The sequence below is a fragment of the Strigops habroptila genome, chromosome 21 (assembly GCF_004027225.2).
Source record: "Strigops habroptila isolate Jane chromosome 21, bStrHab1.2.pri, whole genome shotgun sequence".
Taxonomy (NCBI): Eukaryota; Metazoa; Chordata; class Aves; order Psittaciformes; family Psittacidae; genus Strigops; species Strigops habroptila.
Genome location: NC_044297.2, coordinates 2,037,099 through 2,064,958, shown reverse-complemented (window position 1 = coordinate 2,064,958; position 27,860 = coordinate 2,037,099). Strand labels below are relative to the sequence as shown.

Sequence of the window (27,860 nt, the reverse complement as noted above, 5' to 3'; positions counted from 1 at the left end):
CAGTAAATCCAAGTCCTTCATCCTGCACAGCTCTGCTCCCTCCTGCTGGGCGTCCATGCTTATCCTTGGCCTGAAACCCAACTGCAGAAGATCCTGCTATTCATTTAAACCAACAGTGCTTCGGCGGTGCTACTTGTGTGCTCACTGCTCATAGATGCATGTTTCTACATAATCATTTTTACCTTAGACTGAATTGCTTCAGATTCACGCACTTTAAGGTCTCCAGGGTGCCAATTACTGCTGAATATCTACTCAAATACTAATAATTACTAATAATCACTGCCTAAATATCTGGTCAAATGGAGCAGTTAGAGAGCAAGGCACCAGTGATGACAGATGCCCCTTTGATAGCCTGGGCTGAATTTTGCCTGGCTATTAAGTGAATATATAAAACCCACTTGCAGAGTTGCTGGAAGGATGCTCCAGCCCTGGCAACATGGTCAGAAGTGGTTAAAGGCAAGCACAAGCAATATACACACAACACTGAGTAGAGGAGGGAAGGCTGCTGAAAAGTGTGTAGCTTTATTACACAACTCTGTGCATACAGCTCTAACCACCGGGGACAACAGCGCATCTGACTGCACCCCTTGCTCATAAGCAGAGATTAAAAACCAAGACCTGGAAAGCGACTGTGTGGCCGCCTTAGGTTATGGTAAAATTATTCCCTACACCATATTTTCTCCTATTTTATTTAATACATTACAAGCTCTATGTTTTCATCTGTGTACTTAGCAGACGACTGCTCTTCACGAAGGAGTTACATACGTACACAGAGTAAAAAAGCTAGTGGAACAAGCTGATCACCAGAGGAATAAGGCAACACAGCTTTACATGTTGCAGCACAAGGAAGTGAAATCAAAGCAGGGCAGAGTCAGTAAGAGACAAGTGAATTCTTGATCCCTTGAAAACTTGGAGCAATCCAGGGAAGGAAAAAAGCTTTCTTGGCCACTGGGTGGCAGCCTTGAGTTGTATGTTGTGCAGTTGAAATGTAAAGGGGCACAACTCGCAACCGGAGAAGTCTTGTCCTACACTGTGTAGGTCAGGGTAGCTCTGCTGGGTGCATTACGCAATCTGAAGATACAGGCAGTGAATTTAAGGACATGTCTATACTGACAATAGGGAAATAATTCCTGCGCAGTGATAAAATGTTTGTGATAATAACACTGGGCAGTGTAGGTAATTTGTTATAGCTCAATTACCCCTACAGATGCTGTAACAGCTTCCTGAAGGGCCATGAAAACTAGGGAACAGAAGCAAATTACACACATCAGACTTTGTGAGGCAAAGGGATCCTCCTCCTCAAAGACACCCAAGTGAGCACCCACAGAACCTACAGGACACTACCAGGGGCTACATCTCCCCTATCAGCAACACCACAGGTACCACAAACTGACAGATCTGCCTTCTTCCATGCTGTGGGTTTCAGAAAAGGTCCCATAGATACACAGAAGTGACTAGATGATCATAGAATGGTTTGGGTTGGAAGGGAGCTTAAGATCATCCAGTTCCAAGCCCTGTCACAGGCAGGGACACCTTCTACTAGAGCAGGTTGCTCCAAGTCCCGTCCAGACTGGCCTTGACTTATTCACACGCTGATGGCATCAGTTGGAGCCTGTTAACTGCTGTATGCAATCAGACCCCTTACTGCTTGTTCCTCCCAGAACTGCTGCTCCTTCACACAAAAGCTTTAGCATTCTGAATCCTTGTTTCCAGCATTTCTGGTGAGGGAGGGAGAGACAGACATTCCAGCACCCCTTTCTGTGTCTCACATGAGCTTCCCATTACGGAGCTGCTTTACTCAGAAGGTTGATGCTGCTATTACAAGATCCTAAACAAAAAGCCAAGTTCTGAAGATGGGCCTATGAAGAGGACTGGACCTGAGGACAGTCAGAGTTACAGCACCAACGTGGCATTTTGCTGTGTCAGCAGCTCCCTCCATCCCAAGGGCTCTAGGCTTCATCTGATGCTTCATTCCTTGGCTTTTCCCCAAGCTTTCCTGGGCCTTGAGTCAGACTGAATCCACAGCTACACAGAGGATCTGATCTCCTCCTCTATTCCCCTCCTTTCTCTCGGAGAGCTTTAGGACAGTACAGTGTTCAAACACACACACAAAACTCTCTATGCATCACCTCATGATTTAAGCAGTTCAAGCTTTGTAAGTATGAGCAGATTTGTTCTAGAACACCCATATGAAACCTCTAAAATCCCCAAACCCACCCAAAACCATCCATCCCCAGCCCATCCACACTGGCTACAGGAACTCTCTGCACTTTGATGCCTCCCAGCAGCCTCATCTCAGGGCTTTAAGCAACCAGGACCCTTAGATACCTAAACCAGTAGTGGCCATTCTGCCTCTTTGCCACAGCCACCCAAGAGGAACTGGCTGCCCTCACCCTGTGCCTGCTCAGGGCTGGTGTGGGTGCTCACCCACAGCTTGGGCAGCACCACAGGGACCTCAACAAGAGGCTCTCACACATGTATGTGACACTGTGCTTCCTATAGAAAGCCCCATACCCTGACAGAGATCTTTGGTCTGTGCTGGAGTGAGATGTGTTACTACTGTCAGACTAAAAGATAAAGTGACTCACACCCACACTCCCAACTTCCCTTAAGTTTAGCCCAAAACACCCATCTACGAAAGGTTCTGCTCCTGTCTAGCCCTAGAGAAGCTCTGATTTCCAAGGGATCCCCACTTCCTTTAGGCCTGATAGGGATTTGACAGCAGGAGCGAAGAGGTGCCATTTTTCCCTGTCTCTGTATTATCTAGAATAGAGGGGATGGAGCTGGTGTATTTGCTGAGCAGAGCCAGGTATGCGACACATTAAACTCCTTAAGCAATGAAGACCATCTGAATGCCTGACTTGAGTGCACTTGCATCCCCTGTCAGAAACCAAACCTGGTCCCCTCACATTTGATGCAACACCTGAAGCAGTTCCACTAATCAGCAGGTTCTACTTTGGAGGGCAGGTGGGTTGTATGTGATACCCTGAGAGGATTTGAAGGGGAAGGCCAGGACTCACTGCTCTTAGGCTCTCTAGTTTAGCCCTTGTTGGTGTGGGGACTGGTCTGACTGGGGGATGCTCTTGCTTTTGAGTTGTCCTGCTCAGGTTCTAGAGCTTGTGGTGCTGTTTGTGGAAGGAGACAGAGAATGCAAGTGTAGCTGAATCTCTGTTTTCCAACAGGTTTCCTTGGAAAAAGGAGGGTTGAGGTTGAAATGAGTTTGCTAAGGATGGGAAGAGGGGGAAGCCCTTCCCTGTGAGGGTGCTGAGGCGCTGGCACAGGGTGCCCAGGGAAGCTGTGGCTGCCCCATCCCTGGCAGTGTTCAAGGCCAGGTTGGACACAGGGGCTTGGAGCAACCTGCTCTAGTGGAAGGTGTCCCTACCCGTGGCAGGGGCTTGGAACTGGGTGAGCTTTAAGCTCCCTTTCAACCCAACTTATGATTGCAAGCCTGTTTCATAGGTGCAGACATTGATATTTCTTAGGACTGAGAAAGAACAGAAGGGATGAGAACTGGCTTGTCGCTTTAACTCAAGGTTTTTAAAGGGCTTTAAGCTCAGATGTTGCCTACGTGGGAAACAAAGATGCCTCCACGCATCGCTGCGTGACCGCTGTTATGTTCGCCCCTAAAGCTGCTCGGTAGGTGATTAGTGCGCTCGGGATGCTTAAAGCCAGAGACCCCGCTCAGCCCGAGGTTTCACCACGAGGTGGCATTCTCAGAGCTCTTTTTTTTCCTTCTGAAAACTAAACCTCCCCATCCCTACTAATAACAACAATAATCAAGGCGGTGGGGGGAAAACACCCTCAAACCCTGCCTTGTGTTGCCTGGAGCGTGTGACAAAGCCGGGTTTGCCAGGAGGCTGCTGCTCCTCTTGCACAGCGCTGGTGCCGCTCTGGGCGCTGCGAGGGAGGCTCCAGTCCCTTTAAGTAAAAAAAGTGAAATTCAGTATTGTGCATCTTGAAACCTGAGAGCCAGAACCAGGAGTGCGAGGGGGAACAACGGGAAAGCCTCGCCATTCCTGAGGACAACCGCCGCGAGTGGAGCTTTAAGGGATAAAAGACACTTTAAAAGGTCGTTGAATGGCTTTTGTGGAGAGACCTGTGAAATAAAGGAGCTCTGGAAGAAGAGAGTTCTTTTTCTTCTCCTCTCTGGATACAATGGCCATTGCAAAGCAAAGCATCTTGAGATTTGGCTTCAAATGGCTCTTCCTTGCAGCTTTTGTGCTCGCCTGTGGTGGACAAGGTGGAAAGAGAGAGAATGGGGGTCCTGCCTGTTACGGGGGATTTGATTTGTATTTCATTCTAGACAAGTAAGTGAGTCCTACTTTGTTTTCAAAGAAATATTTCTCTCTGCATGCTCTGGGATGGCATACACCGATCCCGAGGAGCTTTTCCTTGGATTTGGGTTTGTAGAAGTCACTGTTTCCCCGAGGGACCTGCCAGACTCCGAACTTGCTGCTCTGGCTTTGGTTTTGTTGCGGTAACTGGTTTGGTAGGTCTGGTCTATAATCCCATTGCTCTCTGTAAATCAGATTGTTTTCAGTGTTGCTGTGGCTGAGAATGAAGCTTTGTTATGTGCTTGAAAGAGTGGTTGGGAGAAGGCATCTCCCTGGTCCTCTCTGGTTTCCCGATGGCCAGAGGAGGTTAAGGCACTCCTGGAAGTGGGGGCTGTTGTTGCAGGGGTTAGTCCTGCCTGGAAGTCTGATCCTGTTCCACTTGCTCCTGAGCTCCATAAACTTCCCTACCTTCTAAGGCAGCAACTTTCAGGTAACACCTGCCTCTGAGAGGTGGCTGCTTGCCTTTGAAAGCATCTGATTTTGGCCATTGTGATGGAAAACAGCCCTGTTTAAAGAGACCTTTATTTTCTCTGCTGAGTCACATTCTCTTTGTCTCCTGCTAATCAAATGCATATTTTGACTGCTAAAACAGTTTAACTGTTTACTGATGATAACTTCCTACCTCACTTTTTTCATCACCAATTGTGATGGCACCATCTTCTTGGTACTGGTAAGTTTTCCTCTTTACAGGCCTTCACATTCTAGATGGAGCAATGTGGAATAGAAATGTGCTGAGCTTTGGAAAGCCAATACAACAATGGACAAAAAAAAATTATTCTCCTCATTTTCTGGATTAAGAATAGTTATTTTTCACCAGAGGATTGGGAATACTGGAGAACGCGCATGCCAGAGCCATGGTACTGACATTATTAACCATGAGTTTCAGACACAGGAAAGTAGTTGCAAGCTGCCAAAGCACTCGGACTGATCCTCTGGAGTGTTTTGCAGCAGCTCCCACATTCCCTTAGTATAAATGACTTGGAATTCCATAACACTTTATTACAAAATACTGGGTAAAAAGTCAGACTGAGACAGTGGCTGTTATCGTGTACCGCTTGTCGTGATGCTTTTGAGTTTTATTACTTTATTCAGTGGCAAGATCTAACTGTCTAGTGCATTGTGTTGCTTTGGCTGCTCAGTCATTAGTTGGAACACCCGTATTGCTCCACATCAACAAACAAAGCCAGAGCATGGCTTGTCCTTCAATTGCGTTTCCCTGACAACTGAAGCAGGATTGAAGGTTTTATCGCATCTGATGGATGTCTGTGTTACACCTAGGAGCTAATGCAATTTTAACAGGAACTCATTTCAAGTTCTGGGCTGTTCTCTTGCTAAAAGTCATGACTTTCTAGCCTTGCTTAAGGGGTTATTTGGGTGGAAATATGAGGCTTGGCACAACCTTCAAAGCAGGCAGGCTTACTCCAGTGTATGCATCCAGGTATCCAGCAAAAAATCCTGCTTTGGGAGTTGCAGGATTTCCATTTCTGGGATTTTTCTGGTGCAGAAATGAACAGGGTCTGATGTAAAATTTTCCTTGGTCTACAGTGGAATTTGGAGGAGAGTTACAGTGTTCAAGCTACTCCTGAGAACAATATGCCATGGACCTGGTTGTTCAGCCTTTGAGGAGGCTTATTGGGACTTACTGTGGTGGAATAGGCTATCCCATATCCTTTATCTCGAAGACTTTCTGCCATTCCTCAAGGCTCAGCTAAAGTTCTAAACAACTTGAGTGTTCTTTAGTCTGGGTTTTCCACCTTCCAGTTGTCTAGAGGCTGTTTTCAGAAGTGCTGCTCAAGTCCTGTATGCAGAGAGGTGATGCCTATAGAGGCCTTCAGGCAAACTATGAAATTATAATAATAGGTTCAGGGCTCACTGCTTTTCTTTGAAATAGCTCTAAAAGTGACTCAAAATGATTAAAAGGGATAGAGGACACTGGAGCAGAAGAGATTCAGGTTCTCAAACATGAAATATGAATCTTGGTGGTGGAAGAAAGCCATTTAAAGCATTGAGCAACCTACTTGCTGGGATTAAAGGAGTAATAAAACCAACAAACACAGCCCTGGAAGCCACCAGTGCTGGAGCCCTCCACTGACTCTTTTGCCTCATGGATTTAGTGACTTCTCAAGTCCATATAGTGCCCTGTGCATGTGCTGCTATAGGACGTGTTCCAACTGCTGCGCTGGGCTTGGTCCCTGTCACAGCACTGGCTCTTGAAGCACGTCTGGCTGCAAGAAGCATCTTCAATGTGAATGTGTAATGCACTGGGGAAGGGGCACATGTTATGGGCTGTTCTCATCCAGTGATGCTCTAACTTCCTGCAATGTTCTCCTTAAGCAAACTTGCTGTCCAAGCAAACCGGGTTTCCCACAGCTGTCTGCAGGCAGCTGTAGACGTCCCTGCTCAGGGGACCTGAAACCAATCTCCCATTTCTCATGGTCATGAAGGAGGAGAAAATCCAGGATTCAGCTGTTCAGGAATAATCCTGTTAAGCTCTGCAGCCTGTGTGGCTGTGACAAACACCAGCAAAGCTTGAATGATGCCAGACATGCTTGTTAGGGGACAGTAGCCTCCTGTGTGCACTTGAATGTCTGTTACCACTTCCAAGAGTTCTCACCCAGCTTAGGTAGCAGCAGAGGAGCCTCTCACATTGTGGCCATGGCACCTCAGCCTGGCAGAGTTACATTCCAGAAATGATGCAAAGATACCCCAGAGGACTGCAGTTTGAGTGGGGCCAGCTCCTTGCCAAGTAAAACTGGAGTTATCACGCTGTTAGTGCAGTGCTCCAGCTTTGGAGGAAGCTATGGTTTGCCATCTCTCTTGAGAACTGCTGCTTGACATGCAGTGAACTGAAAAGGATAGAAATAGCATTACTCACACAAACCCCTATGAAATGCTGAGCTGCCTGACAGCAGGTTTGCTGAAGGAATTGTCTTCATGTGGATTAAGACTGGATGAATCCATTTCTCTTGTGCTTTGACTGTAGAAAAAGCAAAGGGAGGTAGGGCTACAACTCAACTGAATGCTATTTGGAGTGCAGTTGTATGCTATTGAGGTTATACACGGGATCTAGTCCCACACAGTGCTGAGCATCTCGCAGTGGAGGCTGTACCAAGATGCTGTGGAAGGTGAGGCTGGCTTATCTTGGGAGAATTGCTGAGAGCTGGTCCTAGATGGCACAGCCACAGCCTTTTGTGTTCCTGTGCTGCTGAGGGGCTTCACAGACTGAGGCTCCCGTAGACTGATGGTAGCAAAATAAATGGCAGAAGATGGTGCCACAGAACTTGCAGCTTGGGATGCAAGATAAGATACAGGGCCTTTCTGAAGAAGGAAGCAGCTGATAAAAGCACAAACATTTGGGGTTTGCTGATGCTGATATTGTAAAAAGATCATCCATGCAAGTGGATCTTCATTGAATACGTGCAATGAAGACTATGACCCAGGCCTGGGTGACACCATGTGCAGTGCTGTCGTATGTAATCCCCCATGAGCTCAGCTGGAACATTTAGAGTCAGCTCCCAGATGAATTTAGTTGCAGGTAGGGAGGAAGGAAGAGCAATGAGGACGTGTTCTCAGTAAGCTGTGGCTGTATCCACCATATGTCAGAGGCGTTCCTTCCTGTGCTCTTGCTTCTTGTGTGCAAAGAGTGGGCATTTATACCCATGTACAGAAAACTCGCAGGAAACTGTGCATGTGTGAAAGAAAACTTGGCTCTGGAAGACCCTTGGCAAGATGAAGCGAGTAATCCAAGCTGTTTCCTGTGATCCCTTCACTACCCAGCCAGACAGCTGATCTGATTTTAACCACATGTATTGAAGTGAAACTCCTGCTATAGGGAGGCTAATGGTTGGGGTTTTTGAGTCTAGCTTGAGTAGCTGGAGTTACCAGGCCTTAAAGTGGGACTAAGTCCAGATTTACACTCAGCGTAGGAGACCATAGGGGCCATGGTGGGATGGAGAGCAGACAGACATGGCATCACCAGACATGGAGGCTGACCTGTGTGAACTGCTTCTGGTAGTAGTGACTCTTCCCATGGGAAGTGTGAGCCCTCCACAGAGCTAACCCCAGGACTCTTACAGAGCAGAGTAATATTCCAGCTGCTCTAGCCTGAAGAAATACAAGCCTTTAGTATTGGTAATGGTAAAATCAAGTGTCTGCAGAAACAGATTCAAACTCATCTCTGATCTTCACTGACCTAGTCAGTGAGTCCTTGACTCTTTTTCTGGAATCACAGCCCAATCCCAGAGCAACATACGCAGTGTGTTTGGATGGTGAGCACTGCAAGCATAGGGAGGCTTGGTTTTCCTTTTGTTTAGGCTGAGGGCTCAGGGTGCTAGCAGGGCAGGGTGGAGAAGTTCGCTCATTCTTGTGTCTCTTTGCTTGTTGCCTGGAGAAGTGGAATTAACTCCCAATGCTGTGGGCAGCAACTGCAATAAGCTGAGTTACTCTGTGAAATCCCTGCCTGTCAGGACCTGCGCGCATGACTGCAGCCAGTGGTGAATCTAAGGTTAACTATTCCTTGGTAAAGGGATGGGCAGGAGCTACCTTCCACCCAGGGCCAAGTGTGGTGCTTGCAGCACTCTGCAATACATCTACTGCTCGAGATGTAAATCCACTCATTGTTACTTGTTTATTAGTTGTGGTTTTGTGTGACCACTGCCGGTCAGTAAGAGAAGAAAGTTCTGGGGCTGCAGTTGGGCTTAGAGGCTTATCCAGCTCTGAACTGCACCTCCAGACCCAGTTTGACAGCATCTCTGGTGAACTGTGGAGTGTGGCACAGGACAGTAATCTTTCCTCAGAGAATTGCATCACCTCTCGAATATCTTTGTGTTATTTAGTGTCTCCAAATTGCTTCTGAAGTATTTGGAAAGACAAAGGACACTTTTTGCCTCATTTATGTTCTTTTTAAAGAGCTCGATAAAGACATGCTGCAAAACTTCTTGGGTCAATGCCACCTCTGACAGCTCTGAGGCTTCTTGAAGTTAGTCCAAAACCATGCAAGTGTAAGAAGAACTTGGATCGACATCAGTCTCCGAATTGGGTGTCTTTATGTATCTGTGTCAGCTGCAGGGCATAGAACTGGTGTGAAGTCTTCATAGAAGAGTTCGTGGGCTTGATTCTGTTTTCTTCTAGTTTGTGAATTAAATAAAAGCATGGGGACTCTGAGAACTAAATGAAATCACTCTGAAAGGTGCAGTGAGAGGCTTGGGAATAAGTAGTCTAAAAAGTGCAAGACACTGTAAGGAGTTTGGGTTGCTGCAGCTTTGGGTTGTGGCACCTCTTGTCACAGTGAGAAGGAGAAAAGCACCTGCAGGAGGGCAGAGTTTAGCCAGAGTCTGGAACCATGGAGCCATGTGGAGCGTCTCTCTCAGCCTTGCATTGAGTTGAGATGTGCAAAATGCCAGCACAGTTGACCACAGAATGTTTCATTCTCTTGTCAAAGCCATAATGGTTTACTTAGTCTTAATTTCCATTTATTGGGCTTTTCTCCAGCAAGAGAATTTGGCATCCTCCCGATAAGCCTCTTCTTACGTTGCAAGTTTATAGCATCAAGGATTCAGCTGCAAAGTGCTGGCTCACTTATCGTGTTTCTCTCTGGGAATATGAAGAGATAATGATTTTAAATTTGGCTTTTATTATCTTAGAGTTAGGCTTTAGAAATACTTGTCCCACTCTGAGTTCTTGGTCTGCCTAAAGAGAGGATTTACAAGTGACAAGTGTCTTCTATTGCAGGACTTCTGAGTAACACAGTGAGTAACTGAGCCAATTTTGATTTTGTAAGCTCTCTATTGACTGCAGGAAGGTTAATTCTATTGCTTTTGGCCATTTTAGGTCAAGTAAACCTAAAGTAAACTCAAGCCTGAAGTGTGTTTCAGAAGATTGTTTATGGAGGAGTAATTCTTTCTAAATGCAGACCTGGGCATTTATAGCCATGCACTTGGGCTTGACTAGATAGAGAAATTAGCTGCAAGTAGACTGCAGGTTACAGATGGAAACCTTGCTGTGCTAGCAGTTGTTATGGTCAGCAAAGTGTGAGCCTTCATTTTGGGTCCTGTAGCTTGTTCTGGTAGAGGTGAGGAACAAACGGGTTGTAGACTGTTCCAATTGTCCCACTTCTGTGCCTTTGGAACTGAAAGCAGAAACCATTCTCTTTTTGAGGGGTAGAGAGGGTTTGTTTTGGTGATTGTAGCAATGATAAGAAGAGTCCCTAAAATAGGTGCTCACCGTTCTTGAACTTCAGGTTGTTCCCTTTGTGTGTCAATAGACATGTGGGAAGGTTCCATGGAAAATGAGCTGTAACTTCAGATGGGGGGAGTTTTGTTCCAGAGGTCATAAGGAAGGGAGTGTTGGTGGGAGACCAGGGTGAGGATGCTGGAGGGGAAGGAGGTGGAGCAGGAGCTGAAGCTTATTGTGTGAAGAACTAAAAGCACTGCTTACCCAACAGTTAAAGCCCACCACAGCAACAGTTGCAGAGACAAACACTTGAGGAGGATGTGCTATTGATGTGTTGACAGGCACAGCCCTGAACTGAGCTCTTGGGTTCAGCTTTATTCTGGCAAATGCTGTGTTCTGACTTCCCAGAGCCATGGAAAATGACAGGGTTTTATGTGACGACCCACATACCTGATGTGCTCTGTGCCTGGCTCTCATTCCAGCTGCCCTGCTGCAATAGTCATTCTATGTGATGATCAACTTCAGAGGGGAAGAAATAACCATCCTTTTAAAGGCTGATGGAGCTTCTAGGGCAGTGTCCTGTTGCAAGAGGGGGTCAGCTACAGCTACTGTGTTGGCAGGGGCTGAAAGCTGAGTTTCCCTGTAACATGAAGTGTAGTGTGATTGTCCTACCTGCTGGCTAAGAGAAGGGTGGTTTGGGTATACTTGTGAAAGGGTCTTGGTTCCACGTGTCTGCTATCAGATGGTTCAGAAGATATGTGAAACTTCAAGGAGGTGTCCTTTTTTAAGAGGTGGATATATGGTCCAAAGCAACATACATTTCACTGGAGGAGGTAAACTGGTTTATGGTTAGCAAAGCCTTGGCTTCATGTGTCTTCTGGAGCTGATGTAACCATTGCTATAAAGTCATAGAATCATAGAATGGTTTGGGTTGGAAAGGACCTTCAAAGCTCATCCAGTGCAACCGCGCTGGAATGAGCAGAGACATCTCCATCTAGATCAGGTTGCCCAGAACCACATCCAGCCTGGCCTGGAATGTCTCCAGGGATGGTGCATCCACCACCTCTCTGGGCAACCTGTGCCAGTGTTTTACCACCCTTATTGTAAAGAATTTCTTCCTCCCATCCAGCCTGAATCTCCCTCTTTCATTTTAAAACCATCATCCCTCCTCCTATCACAAAAGGCCCTCCTAAAAGTCTCTCCCCATCTTATAGACCCCTTTTAAGTAGCAAAAGGCCACAATAAGTCAAGTGTTTCTTTTATGCCTTGCCATATAATGACAATAAATACTTACTTCCCAGGTCAGTTCTCAGAACTATTTGGGCTATATAGAATTGGTAAGACTGGAGTGCCTGTCATATCCAGGGCCTTAGAGTTATTCTATACGTCTGAGAGGGATTTGCACCTGGGGTTGAGCTTTGTGTGTCTCTGATCTATCAGGTTGGATGTGGTGGGAGTTAGTTTCTTGTTTGAGAGCAAGTCCTGGCATACCTCACCTTTCATCTTTTATAAGACCCCAATTTTCCCACTGTCTGTGTGGTTTAATCAGTTTATCAAGGCCCTTGCTTGGTGTTTCTTTGGTCCTCTCTGATACGTGTTTGCATGGACAAAAAGTAATGATTTCAAGTCCTGGTCTGATGAAAGGGAGGAGAGCCAAGAAGTGATCTAGCACTACTAACCTTTGCTTATGACCAGGTCTCCTCTGCAATCTGTCCCTGACAGTCACAGGCAACACGAGGGTTGCCTCTGAGGTTAAAGAGATGCATTTGGTATCAGTCCTCTGTGCAATGAGAGTTGGAGAGTTCATTGTTCTCCCAGATGGACCATATGCTTTTGTACCTGTGCAAGGGTCCTCACTGCATGTCATTGGAGGTTGTCTTTGGACATATTTGGGTCATACAGAGAAAGAATAGCTCAAGGTACCGTGGAACAATAAGGTAAGGCTGAGGTTTTCACTGAAGGGCTGCAAATGATGTGGGGAGAATAACATCTCAAATGCTCCTCTCTTCTTCCTCAGGCTGCAGTTCAATGGAGTTTCTGTCAGAGCTGGAATAGTTATTTCCCTATAAACGCTTTTAATTGTAGCCGATGAATTAAATAAGTGATGACACATTTATTTCCCAGCTCTAGGAAGGAATTTTTTTCCCCAATATTAATATTCCGGTGTCCACAGAAGTGTTGATGCCAGAAGGGGCATTTAGTGGTGAAAGATTCTGATTAACCTAATTTTCTCCTGGTTCTTACAACATAAAGAAGAACAATCCAATCCCATTGTGGTCCATGGTTTGTTCTCCTGGACAGTTTGATTTGCCTTTAACTGAGGGGTGCAAGGATTAGCCAGAGCAGTTGGGATGTGGCTGAAGGTGTTTCACTTTTCCTGGTCTCCAGCACAGTGGAAACACTAGAAAAGCTTCATAACCTGTTCCTCCGACTGCATTTGAGTCTTTAAATATGCTTGAGCTAAAAGCTAATGGTGTGAGTTTGTGGAATTAATCTAAACCACAGTGCAGAGAGACAGGTCTTCACTCACACAGGGTTTATTAGCTTAAAGTTATGCTAAAGGTCTGTGCAACTGCGGTGTGTTATTGTCAAGTTTAGCCCCAAACACTTGCACCAAGTGGGAATTATTCTGCTTTTCAAAGCTAAATCTGAAATGTCATTGCCAGTTTAATATCTCTGTAAAGGCACAATATGGACAGTGTTAAACAAGACAACAACTGACTTGCTGAGCAATGTGCAAGGAAACATCAGGCTGGGACACGACACTGATATCTCCTGTACCAATTGTTTCCCCAGGTCGGGAAGTGTCCTGCACCACTGGAATGAAATCTATCATTTTGTGGAGCATTTGGCCCGCAAGTTCATCAGGTAAGAAGTGGGGACACGTTCTGGCATGGGCAGGTAGCAACAGGAGACGCAGAGGAGCTCCTCATGCTTCCTCGCATCATCTCACTGACTGTTTTCCCTAGGTTCCTGTCATGCAGAAATAAGAGTAGATAAGCTGATTGTTCCCTTTTTCCCCTGCCTGACTTCCATGGATCAGATCATGGTTTTGGGGGGATGGACTCCTCTTGGCTGGCTATTGCCTGAGTACAGCAGTCTGCGTCTGCAGGGACAGGCGTGAGGCTGTAGCTTTCAGACACTGAATGACTTGAGGCTGGATGAGAAATCCAGTGGGTGGGATGTGTTGTGATAAACACCATCAGCCTGCCTTTGTCTCCATGGTGATCCCGGAATGTGCTGAAGCTTTTCTTGTTCAGCAAGTATGATGCAAGTGCTATTTACATGATGGTTTGCCTTCGCTAGGAAGGCCCAGGGCAAAGCATCTTTTGCTGCTCAGGCCTGTCTTTCACCCTGTTGGGTGAATCTAGATAGCACTCAGAGCATCCTTTGTGTTTGGTATTAAGCTCTGGTCTGGACATCCAAAATAACTCTCTTTTTCCTCTCATCCAGCCCTCAGCTGAGGATGTCCTTCATTGTGTTTTCAACTAGAGGGACCATTCTAATGAGGTTAACAGAAGACAGGTAAGAAGAGGCTTAAGGTGCACAGCCTTTTCCGTCCTTGTTGTAGCTTCCTTCACTTTCCTTGCTCAGTGATTTCCAGGGCTGTGAGCAGTGTTGGGACTCCCTTCCTACACAAACAAACCTGAAAGCTGTAGGTGATACCCATGTTCTTGAGATAAAGGTGAGCATGGTTCCTTCAGAGGGCTGAAGGTATGTTATAGACAGCAGTGTTCAGGCTGGATTGCAAGGGTGTATGATTTTGGCAGTGACAGTTTGATTGCCATATTCTGAAGCGAGTAGATCCCCAAGTTAATCCCAGTAAAACCTATGGGATGGGTTTTCTTTTTTCTCTGACTTCAAGGAGAGCTGCATGAGCTCCTTTAATCACTTCTGCTTCCTTTGCTAACTTCATTGCCACGTCGAGCAAGAATATATGGAACACATGTGAAGAATCTCTAAGCCAGCATGTGTTTTACATATTGGATGTCTAGGAAATGGCATACCAGAGCAGCTGCTATAGAGGAATGAAGAGAGAGCTGGCAGCTTTCCTAAAGAGCAGTCCACATACATACCAGCCTTGACTATGTCATTAAAGCCAGACAGCCCAAGCAGATCTTGCCACTTACTGAAACTCAAAGTGTAAAGAGAATGACCCTTGTCTAACTTGGTGCCAAAGGAAAACCTGTTCTATGCTTCTTGCTGCCCAGTGCAAGATTCTCTGGTCTGTTCAGGCTGTAAGTGATGACACTGAAGTGTTTCCCATGTGGAAATGTATTTCATATTCATCCAGCTCCCCTAGAAATGTTGATGGGAAGAGGATATTGGTAAGGTATTAGTCTAAAAGCAATTAACTGGAGAGCTGCTGGGTTTTACTGGAGGACTGGCAAACAAGGTGTGAGCTTCTTGCTGGTCCTTTAGTTAACATGAGTCGGTCTTAAGCAGGAAGCTGGAGCAGTAGAAAAATCTCTGCTACCTTGACCACCCCTCCATGTGATGTATCAGCATTTGAATGTGGAGATTGAGGTTGCTTAGCATCCCTTGGGAAAAACTTAGTGCATCTCATGGGACTGCAGTGATGTGTTTTGAAGATCTTTGCTGTGTATTTTGAAGAAGAGTTCTGATCACAAGAAGTGCTCTGGATTCTATATTCGGCTTTGGCTGGGTATGCGCATGGGTAGCTGAACAGGGGAAATACTGCCCCTCCCAACCTTTAATATACAGCTCAGGGTCTGACTAGTTTGGGATATCACAGGTACAGAAGGAGTTCCTGATAGTTTGATAACTCAAACCATTGCAGAAGCAGATACTCTTTGCTCTGTGGGAGTTACTGCTCTGTAGAGTGGATAATGTCAATGTGCTGCTGCAATCAGCCTCACAAACGGGACAGTGAGGATGTGAGCACACAGACTGGATTTGCTCAAGTACTTAAATTCAGGGACAAAACTGGTTTCTGACATTCAGTGTTGCAGTATCAGTGGTCCTGCAAGCACTGACCTAATCCATTGCCCATGAAGCTTGTATATTTTGCTCAGATACACCCCTTTATCCCAGTATTAAAGACGTGTGGCCTGTTCTTGGCTTCAGAGTTTAATATCTGCAACTCAGTGGACCAGCAAAAGGGTGCTCACCCCATTGAGCCTGCAGTTATCTGTCACTATCCTGGGATTTCCAAAGAAATTAAAACATACCCTGGATCATAATAAACTATTAGGAAAGGCTTTAAATCTTCAACTCGGTCTGAGCAGGAGCTGAAGGTGTGATGTTCAGATAAACCAGAATTGGAGGCTGGTTTGAGATTGTGCCTTTTTTGGCTGTTTGGTGGCATTTGAATAGTCAGGAAGTGTGAGAGAAGTGAGCCATGTGCAAGTCAGCTGCTCTGCTGCTTGACCAGGGTGGCACAGGGAATACTAGAAAGTGTGGAATCTGACCTCAGGGATGCTGCTGTTGTGATGCTGTGGGAACACTGGGAGCATCACTGCTCTGTTTTCCACCTCCTTAGGAAAGCATCTACAGAGACATTACCTTAGCCTGGATAAACACTGAGCTAACTCCTTTTTTCCCCTCTATATCTGGCTCTGCCATGCATGTCTCCTGTACCTGGATCCCAGCTGCTGATATATGTAATCTGCCTTCATTCCAGGGAACAGATCCGCCAGGGGCTGGAAGAGCTGCAGAAAGTCCTTCCAGGAGGTGACACGTACATGCATGAAGGATTTGAAAGGGTAACTAGATGCATGCCAGTGCCTCTAAACTGTGTTTGGGTGCTCCTTGGGATCTGGTTAATGGTTCTCTGGGAGGGGAATGGGGCTGTTCCCCTTTCATAGGTACAATAGGTACACTGAAGTGTTGGCATTCAGTGTTGGAGCTGGCACAAGGGACCTGCAAACCTTACTCCTTAGCTTCTTTTATTGCCTTCAGCCTTTACGGGAAAGCTGCCTTTTCAGAAGGCTTTGGCATTGCAGTCCCACACAGAACCAGGGTCAGGAGGAGTGGAAAACTGTCTAGAGTCCTGCATGGGGGCAGTAGTAGGCTTGATAGAGCTGGGTGAGGACTGAGGCCATAGCTGTAACTTGGTGGCCAAGTAATGCTGCACAGAAGAGACTGCATGGTCTTATCTTCTCCTTCAGTGTATTTAGCAAGCTCAGAGTTTCTCTAAACCTGAGCTCCTGACCCCCATCTCCCACTCCTGTACATATGGGAGGATTGGCGAACTGTCTGCCCATTGGAAATGCTTGTCAAGGCACAACAGAAAGCCAGCTGACCTGACAGAGATGCTGTCTCTTAAACAGGAGTCCAAAACCCAACCCCAGAGCTTGGTGACTTCAGAAACTTTACAGGAGAAGACCAAAAAAAAAAAAGAGATTTAAATTCTGAATAGTAATGAAATTCCTAAGCCAGGAATGTTCAGGGTGAACCATTCTGATTTAGAACTGATGCACTCTGAAGCGTTTGCCCTTCTACCATGCACAGCGCTCTTGTGAATAGACCAAGTGGGAGACAATATCTCTCTGAGGCTGGATTATTTGCAATCAGAGTAGCTGAATCTAGAGCTGCTGGGGAATATTTGGACCTAGGATGCTTCCCAAGGAGGGAGATGAATGGGATTTTCACATAGTGGAATAGCAGGAGACTACATTATTGTTGGCCAAGGGCCTTAGGGTTGGTTTGACTACAGGCAAGAAACTTGTTCTGTGAAGCAGCTACCTCTGAAAGCAGAGGTTATGTGCAGACATGGCATCCTCACTGCCATCTTCTTATTTCTGGTGCATGTGTGCCCACAAAGTATTATCATTCATTTATTGCTAATAATATTCTGATTTAATTTCAGGCAAGTGAACAGATTTACTATGAAAATGTTCATGGTGAGAGACTTTCTTCATACATTGATTATTATTTTTCTCTTTCTGACTGATGAATAGAGTTGAAATGCATCTTTACTGTGGGAGAGGTGGGGGGTAGCTCCTGTTCCTACAGGAATATTGCTCTTTAGGGTAGTTGTTCCTGAAAAGGAACAGTTGGAGCTTTAAGGCTCCAGAGCTGGAATGAATGTGTGCCGGGCCAAAAGCAAGAAGCCAGCTGAGTGAAGGTACCTACTCTTACCCAGTCTGGTACTTTATGTGTTGCTCTCTGTGCTTGAGGACTCAGGTAACCATTTCTTCTTCCTTCTGAAACATGAGTTTGGGGAGATGCTGGCAGATAAAAGTGATTTTGTTATGAGCAAGTATGAAACCCAGTAGTAAGCGCAGACAACTGCAGAAAGGTTTGTTCTTTCCTTCCTTGCAATTAACATAGAAAGCCTGAAGTAGAACTATAAAGGTTTCTTCTCAGAAAGCAAAAGATAGGCAACCAGATGGTTGAGTACAAAGCCAGTCCTAAGGGTTCTGCAGGGACACTGAGGAATCAGATGCAGTAGTGAGTAAGTCCGCACAGCTTTGGGACTCACTTGACTGCAGCAGGATGGAATAGATAGCTCGAACAATTTGATGTGGGGTAGATAATGCTTTTAAATGCTGGTGTAAATATCACAGGTAAACAGATTGCCATTATGCAAGAAGCAGTGGACAACTGGGTCCTCAAGTCTGAATGCTGGCCTGTGTATTTGTCCTTGCTCCACTCTAAGAAGTGTTTCTGTCTCCTGCACTGGGTCCAGAGGCTCCTGCAGTAGTCAGTGGAGGGAGAAAGGCACCTCTGGAGGTCATTCAGGCTCCTAAGTTGGCACAAGAAGTGCTTGATTTCCTCCATTTCCTACAGAAAGAGCCTGGCACTTGACCCTATGTGTTGCTCATTGCTTGTCAAGTACTCAACTTTCCTCTTGCTTCATTACCACCTTATTTATAATTGGGGATTTCTAAGTAGCACCAGGAAAATTAGGGATCAAATCTCTGTTCTGCAACAACTGAAGAAGCTCCTTATTGGGATGTTTGTCTCTTCAGCAACAGCTTATAAAAGCAAAGGAAAACTCCAGAGATGGTCTCAGGAATGTAAAGGTTGATAATTTACACACCTGGACACATTCAGCCTTTGTCTTTCTTTGGCAGTGTTTGTGCAGATGTACCTACAGAGCTCCCTCCTATCTGCAGCAGGACCGTTGTCAGAAATAGGAATTGATTTTAGCTGGCCTCTCCTGCAAACTAATACACCTTGTAAACCCCAAGCTATAATCAATGCAAGAGGGAGACTGCAAGGTTTAACCGCTGAAATCAGTTACAAAGGAGTGTGGAGGATTTTAGGCCATTTTCCCACCATATCTGTTAAAATCCCAAGTGAGCTTTTTATCACAAGCTGAAAAAGCAACATCTCTGGATTTATCGAATTGGCAGCATTGCTAAAATCAGGGAATAACTAGGAACAATTTGCATTGGGTTTTGATGGCTGCAGTCTAATCGAATGGTCTGAAATACTGCAATAGTTATGAGGGTGTCAAAAGTCATTGGCACATCGAGGAGGGTGATGTAAAACTGGTGCTAAAGGCAGGTGCCTGAGTGGAAAGAGCATGCAGCAATTCCTGGCTGGTAAGGACATGAAGGGCTTGATGGTCACTGTGTCTGGCCCTTTCAGTGCACTAGAAGGTCACTAACAGGATGTTTTCTAGGCTAGTGTAACAAATACAACTCAAATCCAAGGGACTAAGGAAATTTGTGTCTTTAGGTTACAGAACTGCAAGTGTCATCATTGCACTGACAGATGGAGAACTCCATGAAGACCTATTTTTCTACTCTGAGAGGGAGGTAAGAGTCTTACACGTTCTTAGCCAGAGAAATGTCTGGGCTTGCTGCTTGGAAGGCAAAAATGAGGGAAAAGCTTTTCTCTAGTGCCAAAACTCCTGGGAATGGGTTTTTGGTATGGGTGTTCCTGTTCTAATGAAATGTGATTAAATGACTTCATACTCATGCAAGCAAGAGCATTTACAACAGTTGCTTTCTGAATAGTAAACGCACCTTCATCTCCCTAGCAATGACATAGCCTGGCTGGTTCTTTTTGCTTTATTTTTACAAATATATGATGAAGATCTGTCAGAAACCTGCATCCATCCCATTTGCATCCATGTCATCCTGCCTTTCCTCATTTCAGGCTAACCGGTCGCGTGACCTGGGAGCAACAGTGTATTGTGTTGGTGTGAAAGACTTCAATGAGACCCAGGTAAATGATGCCTCCTGTTTCCTTAGGTCTCTGGCAAAGCTGCATGTTGAACACATCCAGTGCTCCTCAAACACTTCCTCAAGTGGTCTGACTGTTTGACAGTGTGAGGTGTCTTGGTCTGGCTGTTGCATTTAAGCTCCTTTCTCTCCAAATCTCCCCGTGTGGAGGACTGTCCCTCTGCATGTCATGGTGACTCTTGCTAATAGTGAGAAAAGCAGAGGCAAAGACAACCAGAGAACAACAAATCAGCCTGGCTTGAGCTGTAGGCAGGAGGAGGTTGTGGGGACTGGTTTTTCCTCATCAAATTGAGATGTTGCCATAGAACAGTTTCAGTCCAGCTTTTCTTTCATGGGAAAACTATGCTATAAAAACCAAACAGCTTTATTAGTGACATTAATATTTTAGTGGTTTCCTATTTGATAGCCTGACTTCTAAATTTATCATATGAATGTTGGTATGTCCATGAATTATGCTTCACATCAAGTGTAACAGTTGACATTGTTTTCCTAACATGAGTGAGGCACTTGTACAGCCCCTAAGTGCTGGAATAGTTCTGGAATAAAGCTTTTCCAGGCTAACGCAGGTTCAAGGAGGAGTCATAACAAATTTGGTTTAGAACAATCTCCTTTGAATCAAAACCAGACTAGTGTAGCCCAGAGTAAGCAACAGAAAAGCAAAGAGGGAATAAAAATGGCAAAGAGACTAGATCTGAAGCAGCAGACCTTAAAGCCATTTAGGGGCTGAAGAAATCAACTGGAATTAGATGGCACTGTCTGAATTCCCAGGGTGCCCAAGAAGAAGGACTATGGGGAATGAGTTGAGGAACCCGTAAGCATCCTGGTTTACAGAAGCTGCTGTATCCTGGCCACAGCAAAGCTGCTTTACTGGAGGCTGCCTGGAGCGTTCCTCTGGATGCAAACCAGGACTTGGCACTTTGGTGCTTTGCTTGAGAAGGGGGAGTTGTGAGCGACAGGAGCTGGGAAGGTGGAGCCAGTGAGGTTGAGGGAGGAATGTGTGGGCTGCTGCCTCCCGTTTGCAGTGCGCAGGAGACACCAGGAGCCTGCTGGGTTGATGTTACCTCTGCCATGGGAGAGAATTACTATAACAAACCTTGGCTTGGCAGGACTAGACCTTGATTCTGCTCCAGCAGATGCACGGAGAGCTCATTACTTGTATTTCTGCTTAACCCTTAGCATGCTACTCACAAGTGAAGCTGCATGTAGCTCTTTACTGGTAATGTCCTGGCTCCCCTCATCTTAACACCAGCTCATGAATGGTCTCCTTCCTTGATGTATAGGTTTCCAAATACTCTTCTGCTGCCTTCTTCCCTCCATTTGGAAAATACCTCCTGTTAGGTCCCTGCTTTCTTCTTCTTGGCTCTCTAATGGTTGCACCTTGACAAACAGTCAAATCTCTGTCCTGACAGGAAAGGTGAATCAGGCCACTATCTCCAGATGGGATATAATTTGCATTAGTCTTCTTTCTGTGTGAAAACACAGAATCGTTTTGCTTGGTTCCCTGGTTTAAATGGTGTGTGTGCTGAGTGTTTGCCACAGTAGTGACCTGTCAGGTTGATGCTGTGGTGGTTTTGGTTGGGGAGTTACTGTGCTGGCTGATGGACAATCAGGTGGGAGACAGGTTTTGTACTAAAGACCATTAGGCTCTGGGCATCTGTGAAACCCGATGTCTTGTCCTCAAAGCTAAGAGCAGCTTTTTCTGATGCCTGCTACAGAGCTTTCTAAAAATCAGTCAGGCTAAAGAGAACCTTTTCAATGCCTGACAAACTATAATGCACCAGCACAGATACTTGGAGTATTTGGGGGTTTTTACTTGCAAGTGGCTGAGTCCGGAGAGGTCTCACTTTGCAGCCTGCTGGCTCATTTACCTCATTCTTTGCATTTCTGTTTGATTCTCTTTTCCCACTGTGTCAGCTGGCCAGAATTGCCGACAGCAGAGATCATGTCTTCCCAGTGAATGATGGCTTTGAAGCCCTTCAGGGCATCATAGACTCTGTAAGTATTTGGACTCCTGTGTTTGCATGTTAGTCTGGCTTTCGCAGTTGAAAGTTTAGCTTTCCTGTGTTCACACGGACCTGCTGACTGCTAATAAATCACTTACTCATTTCAAAGAAACTCACCTTTCTTTGTACTGATATTGCTACTTCCAGGTTGAGTTTCTCAATTGGTCCCAATACAGGGAGCTTTGAGCCCAAATGTTATCTTTGTATGTCTCCCTCCTTGATGGGCAGTAACCGACTGAATGGACTTCTGCACAAGGGGACAGATCATCAAATAGGTGCACAGCCTGAGACAGCAGAGATCTGTTAGTGCATCATCTGTATGAAGGATGAGAGCACTCATTGGTTTTCCTGCTTGGTTAGCATCCTTCTCTCCTGATGGTTGTGCTGCATTGCTCATCTCTTGAGAATGGGGAAGGGAAGCTGCTACATATGCCAAAATCCCCCAAACTCTGCTTTCTACACTCAACCTCCTGACAAATGGGCTATTAATGGCAGGGGGTTGGAACTAGATGAGCTTTAAGGTCCCTTCCAACCCAACCCATTCTAGGATTCCATGACTGCTGTAAGCAGGGAAAAAAAAACGGAGAGAACTGAAGTGATTTATGACATGTTGCTTTGCCATGAAAACTGGATATGTGTAATGTGGTAACTTGTGAGAACCTGATGTGAGCATTTAATAGATGAAGTATAAGAAACGTGGGAATGCTTTTCTGTGCTCATCCAGAGCTAGCTGTTCAGACTTCACTTGATCACCACTGCCAGCACTGCCAAGGCCACCACTAACCCATGTCACTGAGGGCCTTGGCTACACGGTGCGTGAAAATCACCAGCTCCAGCCTCTTGCCTTGGATAGCTGCCTTGCCTTACCCATCTCAAGTGCAGGATGAACCCCCAGGCTCAACTTTATAGTGATTCTCATTACTTATAGCAGCATATGATTATGCCTTCTACTTCTTTCTTCCCCCAAAAGCATCTTTAACAAGGGCTTAAATAGATTTATCTTGCTGAGCTCATGCAGATATCATTGGGCAGGAAACACTTCATAAACAAAGCGCTGTTTGTAATTGGTAAGAGCCATGGTTATGTAGTAATTAACCAGAACTGATAATGAGTACCCAGCCTCAGCCTGCGGGTCACTCACACTAACACTGATGGGGCAGTGACCTTCTATTAAAGTTCAGCATCCTGTTGGCTAATCAGAATTCCCAAATCTGGTGGAAAAAAAACTTTATAAGAAATATGCAGCTGTTGCATGAGGTAATCTCTCTGCATGCTTGTGGAGCAGAATTCCAAATGGGAGCTTCCAGCATCCAGGAGTTGGATTTGAGAATCTGAGCTCCTCACTCAGCATGTGCTGCTCAGGACAGTGGGATGCTTCCTCCCCAAGTGTGAGCTCTAGACACCTTTCTACCTGGATGCCAAGGAAAGCTGCAATCAGTTCCTGAGTGAAGCAGAGCTGTCGTGGCTCTCCCTATGGAACTGAGAATGTGGAATCAGTTCTCCCATGTGTCCTGTTGGAGCAGTGCTCAGCTGGGGGATTGCATCCCCACTCCTGCGTGTTATTTTCCTTTCCTGGGGAGCTGGGCTGCAGTGAATGAAGTGCACTTTTAGCGCACACAAGGCTGTGCAGCCCCGGGGAAGTAAGAGAAGAGAAGTGATGAAATCCTCCTCACTGAATGTGTTGAAGTCCTTTTGGAATGTATTTGTGATGAGGAAGAGACATGAAGGAATTCTTGGGCAATAGTCACTGTTGCCTGATTCTCACCTTAGGGTGGGTGCTCCAATGGTTGGAGCATTGGAAGCTTATTCTAAAGCAAACTAACTATTGCAGTTGGCACTGTGAAAAGCCATTAAGGCATTTTTATAGTTCTGGGAATGGATTGGGCTGGGCTGGAAGGGAGCTCTGCACCATCTAACTGAGCCACCTGCTATTGCACCCTGTGTCCAAGCCAGCTTACAGCACGAGTGTGTGTAAAGGGCTGAATAAAAGTCATGAATTTCAAACTTAACCATGTCAGGTTTTGCTTGATTTTTAAAAGAATGGATGTATTGATTGTATTTTTCATGCATTTGTTCTCATTTGTCTGCTCTCTTCCACTTCATTGTGACATGAAGGAGAAGAAATTGCTGTTAACGTGTTTGGGGGTGCTGAGGGAGAGGGGAACAGAATCTAAGGGGGAATTGGGAGAAATGTGAAATGATTCTCTTCTTAAAAGAGGTGTTTTTCAGGGGAGAGGAAAAATGCCTGGAAAAAACTCAACTCTTAGTTGTGCTCATTAGTCCTGGCACTCTGGGAGAAATGTTGTATCTTCAGAGGAGCAGAACCTGGAATGAGTAAGGGGGGGTAGTAGAGGACTGACAGGAGATGGAGGGATGGATAACTGCAGATAGGTACTTCGGAAGTGTTCTTACAGCCCTCTTTATTTTCCTTACTCTGCCTTTCAAATTCTTCTGGTGCTTTTCAGTTCTGCTCTCCACTGTTGACTTTCTCTTTTTTTTCCACTTGACAGTTCCTGTATAACCTTGTTCCTGCAAATCCTCCCTCCTCACTTGTGAGGCTGCCAGCAGCTCCAGCAGCTCTGCTTCCTTCAGTCCCTTGGTACTCCTTCCATCTCTCCCCACCCTGCTTCTGAGTAACTCAAACCCTTGTTTAAAAGTATAAGATAACTAAATCATGGCTCTGTCTGCATCGTTTGCAATCGGGTATTTGAGGCAAGAGCTGTGATTGCGGAGAAATCCGAGATTATCTTTTTCGTACAGAATTGTTGCTGTTGGTTGCTGTTCATTCCTTACAGATGTTTCAATTTAAAGTTGGGAAAATAATTTTGGTGTTGGATTTGAGTCATGATGCTTGGCTGACATTTACTTGCCTCTTGGAGCTGACCTAAATCTTGTTTAGCATTACCTCGTCTAGGGGCTGCTCAGCCCAGCACTGAACATCACAGCTCTTGATTGCTGCTCTCACAGGGGCTTATGGACACTGGCACCAGTTTGCTGACTGGGGGCAGTGAAGAATTAGAGTTGGTCTTCAGAGCAGGAGAAAGGCTGCCTATTCTAGCTAGAGGCTACCCCGCTCCAGCATGTTCCTCATGCCTGCAAGCAGCCTGCCAGGACTGATGCTGAAGTACTTGTGTCTTACATGTATAACATGGTTAAGAGCAGTGCCAACCCTTACACAGGGTTCAAATACTGCTTCATTTAAGTTTGGCTTAGGTAAAGAACAATTGTCCATACACCTTGATATGAAGTCTTTGAGGATGCACTCAGGTATGCTCTCGTAGGTCAGGTTAATATCTGAGGAAGTTAGAGCCCCTATACTGAGGCATGGGAACTGGTTATGCAGCTATTCCCAGGATGTCTTAATGCAAAAGCAAACAGCTCAGCTTAAACTTGTGCTGTTTTATTTGAAGTTCTGGGCTCCAGAATCATTTAGGAGAGAGAGGTGTGACTGCAAAGGGAGGGCAATGGCGCTGCCCCACTAACCCTTCCGTGTGTGCTTGAGTTGTTGCTGATCGTAGTCTGCAGAGTAACTTGTACCACAGACAAAGGCCAGTGTGTACTGGGATCCTGGAGAGCATCTGCTGCCTTCCTCCATAGCAGGAGCTTGCTGTGGAAGAACAGTGACACATGGCTGGTGGGTTAAATTGTCACTAAGATGGCATAATCGTGACATGAATGCAAAGTGCAATGTTGAGTTAAGCATTTGCATGAGAACAAGTGCTTTGCTGTGAGCTTCTATAGAACAAGTCCAAGATACTTTATGACATCTTGTCTCTCTTTTAGATTCTGAAGAAATCCTGTATAGAAATCCTGGCAGCAGAGCCTTCCAGTATATGCGCAGGGGGTAAGTATCAGCTGAGCCCTAGTTGGTCATGTTGCCTAAAGCACGCCTTGGGTCTATCTCTAATTGCTGGCGAGTGAAAAAGGAACCCATTAACTGGTGCTAAATCTGTTGCTTTTCTTGGTGATTTTTTTCATCTTACAGCAGGTTCCCAGTTCCCATTGCTGCCAAGTGAAGTCAAATGAGATTTGCTTACAGAAAAGGCTTGAATTTGAGAGTTTTGTCTCAGTGTATTTCAGTCAAATCAGTCTGTCTCATTCAGATCATGCTGCATCTGCTCATTTCAGTCTCAAGCAGAGACAGGATCCCTGTGGTTAATCAGACATCACTGATATGCTGCTTTTCCACTGTACTTGAACTCTCATTCCCCAGCAGTTGAGACTCCTGTGATTTCTCTTAAGCATTCATCAGCCCCCACACTCCAGAACAGAGCTCGTCTCCCCCGTCCTTCCCAAATGCTCTTGGACAATGGGCCTGTGAGGCAGCAGCAGCTTCCCTGGCTGGGTGTGCTGGGATGATTTGCAACTTGGCTGTAAAGAAGTGGGACCTGGAAGGGAGCCCAGATTCCAGAGCAGAGCTGCTTTTCTTGACAAGTACAGTGTATGAGTCCTTCAGGGAGAAGAAAGATGATGGGGACTGTAAAGTGCAAGGGCAAAGCTTTGAATCTGCAAAAACTTGATTCCTTCTTGCCCCTGGGAACCTTAAAACCAAGAGCAGTGTTTGATGCACTGTGGTTACTCCTGCATTGTCTGGAAGGTGAAGCATTGTGTGTTCAACCCACAGTCACCAGCCAAACATCAGCGGGGATTATCTGAGTGCCTCTCCAAGATAGTAATTCCCACAACAGGAATTGTGGGGGCTGTTTCCTTCGCTGGGTTTGAGTCCCTGTGTTCATGGCCAGAACTTATCTGGGACTGTGGCCCTGCTTCAACATCTGAAAGTCCAAATGTGGTGCTTCCTTGCAAGGCACTCTTATTGCTGGTGGTGTCAGGAAGCTTGTAAACCTTTCCCAGTATTAGGTTCAAGTAGTTGGGATAACAAGGGATAGTAGAGAGTGGTCAGAAAGACTTGTGAGGATGTGATCTCATTGCTCAGCTCTGCTTGTTCCAGAAAGGCCCACTCAGTTCAGCACTCAGGTGTAGGGGACTGTCCTTGATGCCTTCTGCTTGTGGTGACCTTGTGGAGCTGAGCTGGAGAAGAAGAAAAGAGGAAGACTTGGGGAAATGCCCACAGGCTCTGGTTTATCCAGAGACCAGGAAGCTGATGGAATGAAATTCCCTGCCACTGTATGGAAACGAGTCCCATCAAGGACTCCTGGTCATTGTACAGGCTGGTAGGGCAGGACGTGGCCAAACTCATGGCAATTGCTACAATTTTGAGTTACCTAAAGCTGCACTTGAACTTCTCTAGGTTATCTGTTACTAGGAGACTGTTTTCCTTTCCGTGGAAAGATACTTTTACCTTTCTTCACCCAAACCTTTCTGCTATTTAAAATGGCAACCTGGGGAGGGGGAAGCTCAGTGTTCTCACTGTGGTCAATGTTGTCACTGTGGCTCAGTTAAAATGCTTCTGTTGTGTGTTATTGCCCGTTTCTAAAAGCTGAATTTGGGCAGGGAGGGAGTAGAAGGTCCATTGTTAACTACATTTAAACTTAAAAGTTACTAAACTGCAAATTTAAACTGAGGAGACCAAGTGAAAACTTGTGACATAGACACCTTGTCTAAATGAGCATTCTTTGCCTTGCCATGGATCAATAACCCACTGTCTCTCTTGCTCCAGAGTCGTTTCAGGTGGTTGTGAGAGGAAACGGATTTCGACATGCCCGGAACGTTGACAGGGTGCTCTGCAGCTTCAGGATCAACGACACCCTCACCCTCAGTGAGTGCTTTGGATTTGTGGTTTGTCTGACTTTGTGCTTGCAAAACATTTTGGATCTTCAAGTATGTTGACTGTGAAGGGAATAATTATATGGGATGAGGAGCTATGGTGGTGGTGTATGCTGTGACTGACAGCAGGGATGTGACTAAATGAGCTTGAGCAGTGGAGGGGACAAAATACAGAAGATGAGAAGCTTGCCTGTAAAGAGTATCTCTATGCGTCCTGTTGGGTTAAGTATTTGGTGAGGTCAGGTCTGTTTCTCCTGATGGAGTTAGGCCGGAGGAGGCCATGGAGATGCTGTGAGGGCTGGAGCAGCTCTGCTCTGGAGCCAGGCTGAGAGAGCTGGGCTGGGGCAGCCTGGAGAAGTGAAGGCTCCTGAAGGGGAGGCCTTAGAGCAGCTCCAGTGCCTAAAGGGGCTACAAGAAACCTGCACAGTGACTTTGGACAAGGGCCTGAAGGGACAGGACAAGGG

The 27,860-nt window shown here is 45.9% G+C and overlaps 1 protein-coding gene across 1 annotated transcript in view; it reads left to right on the top strand.

Moving 5' to 3' along the window:
- Positions 1 to 3,794: 3,794 nt before the first annotated feature.
- Positions 3,795 to 27,860, top strand: part of ANTXR1 (ANTXR cell adhesion molecule 1) — an 81,869-nt gene continuing 57,803 nt past the window's right edge. Inside the window, exons 1-10 of the mRNA XM_030509895.1 lie at positions 3,795 to 4,307; positions 13,302 to 13,373; positions 13,959 to 14,030; positions 16,150 to 16,231; positions 17,338 to 17,371; positions 19,158 to 19,237; positions 19,581 to 19,649; positions 21,581 to 21,661; positions 25,453 to 25,513; positions 27,290 to 27,388. Coding sequence (XP_030365755.1) covers positions 4,156 to 4,307; positions 13,302 to 13,373; positions 13,959 to 14,030; positions 16,150 to 16,231; positions 17,338 to 17,371; positions 19,158 to 19,237; positions 19,581 to 19,649; positions 21,581 to 21,661; positions 25,453 to 25,513; positions 27,290 to 27,388 — 802 coding nt within the window. The 5' untranslated portion in view covers positions 3,795 to 4,155. The remainder of the gene's footprint in view (positions 4,308 to 13,301; positions 13,374 to 13,958; positions 14,031 to 16,149; positions 16,232 to 17,337; positions 17,372 to 19,157; positions 19,238 to 19,580; positions 19,650 to 21,580; positions 21,662 to 25,452; positions 25,514 to 27,289; positions 27,389 to 27,860) is intronic.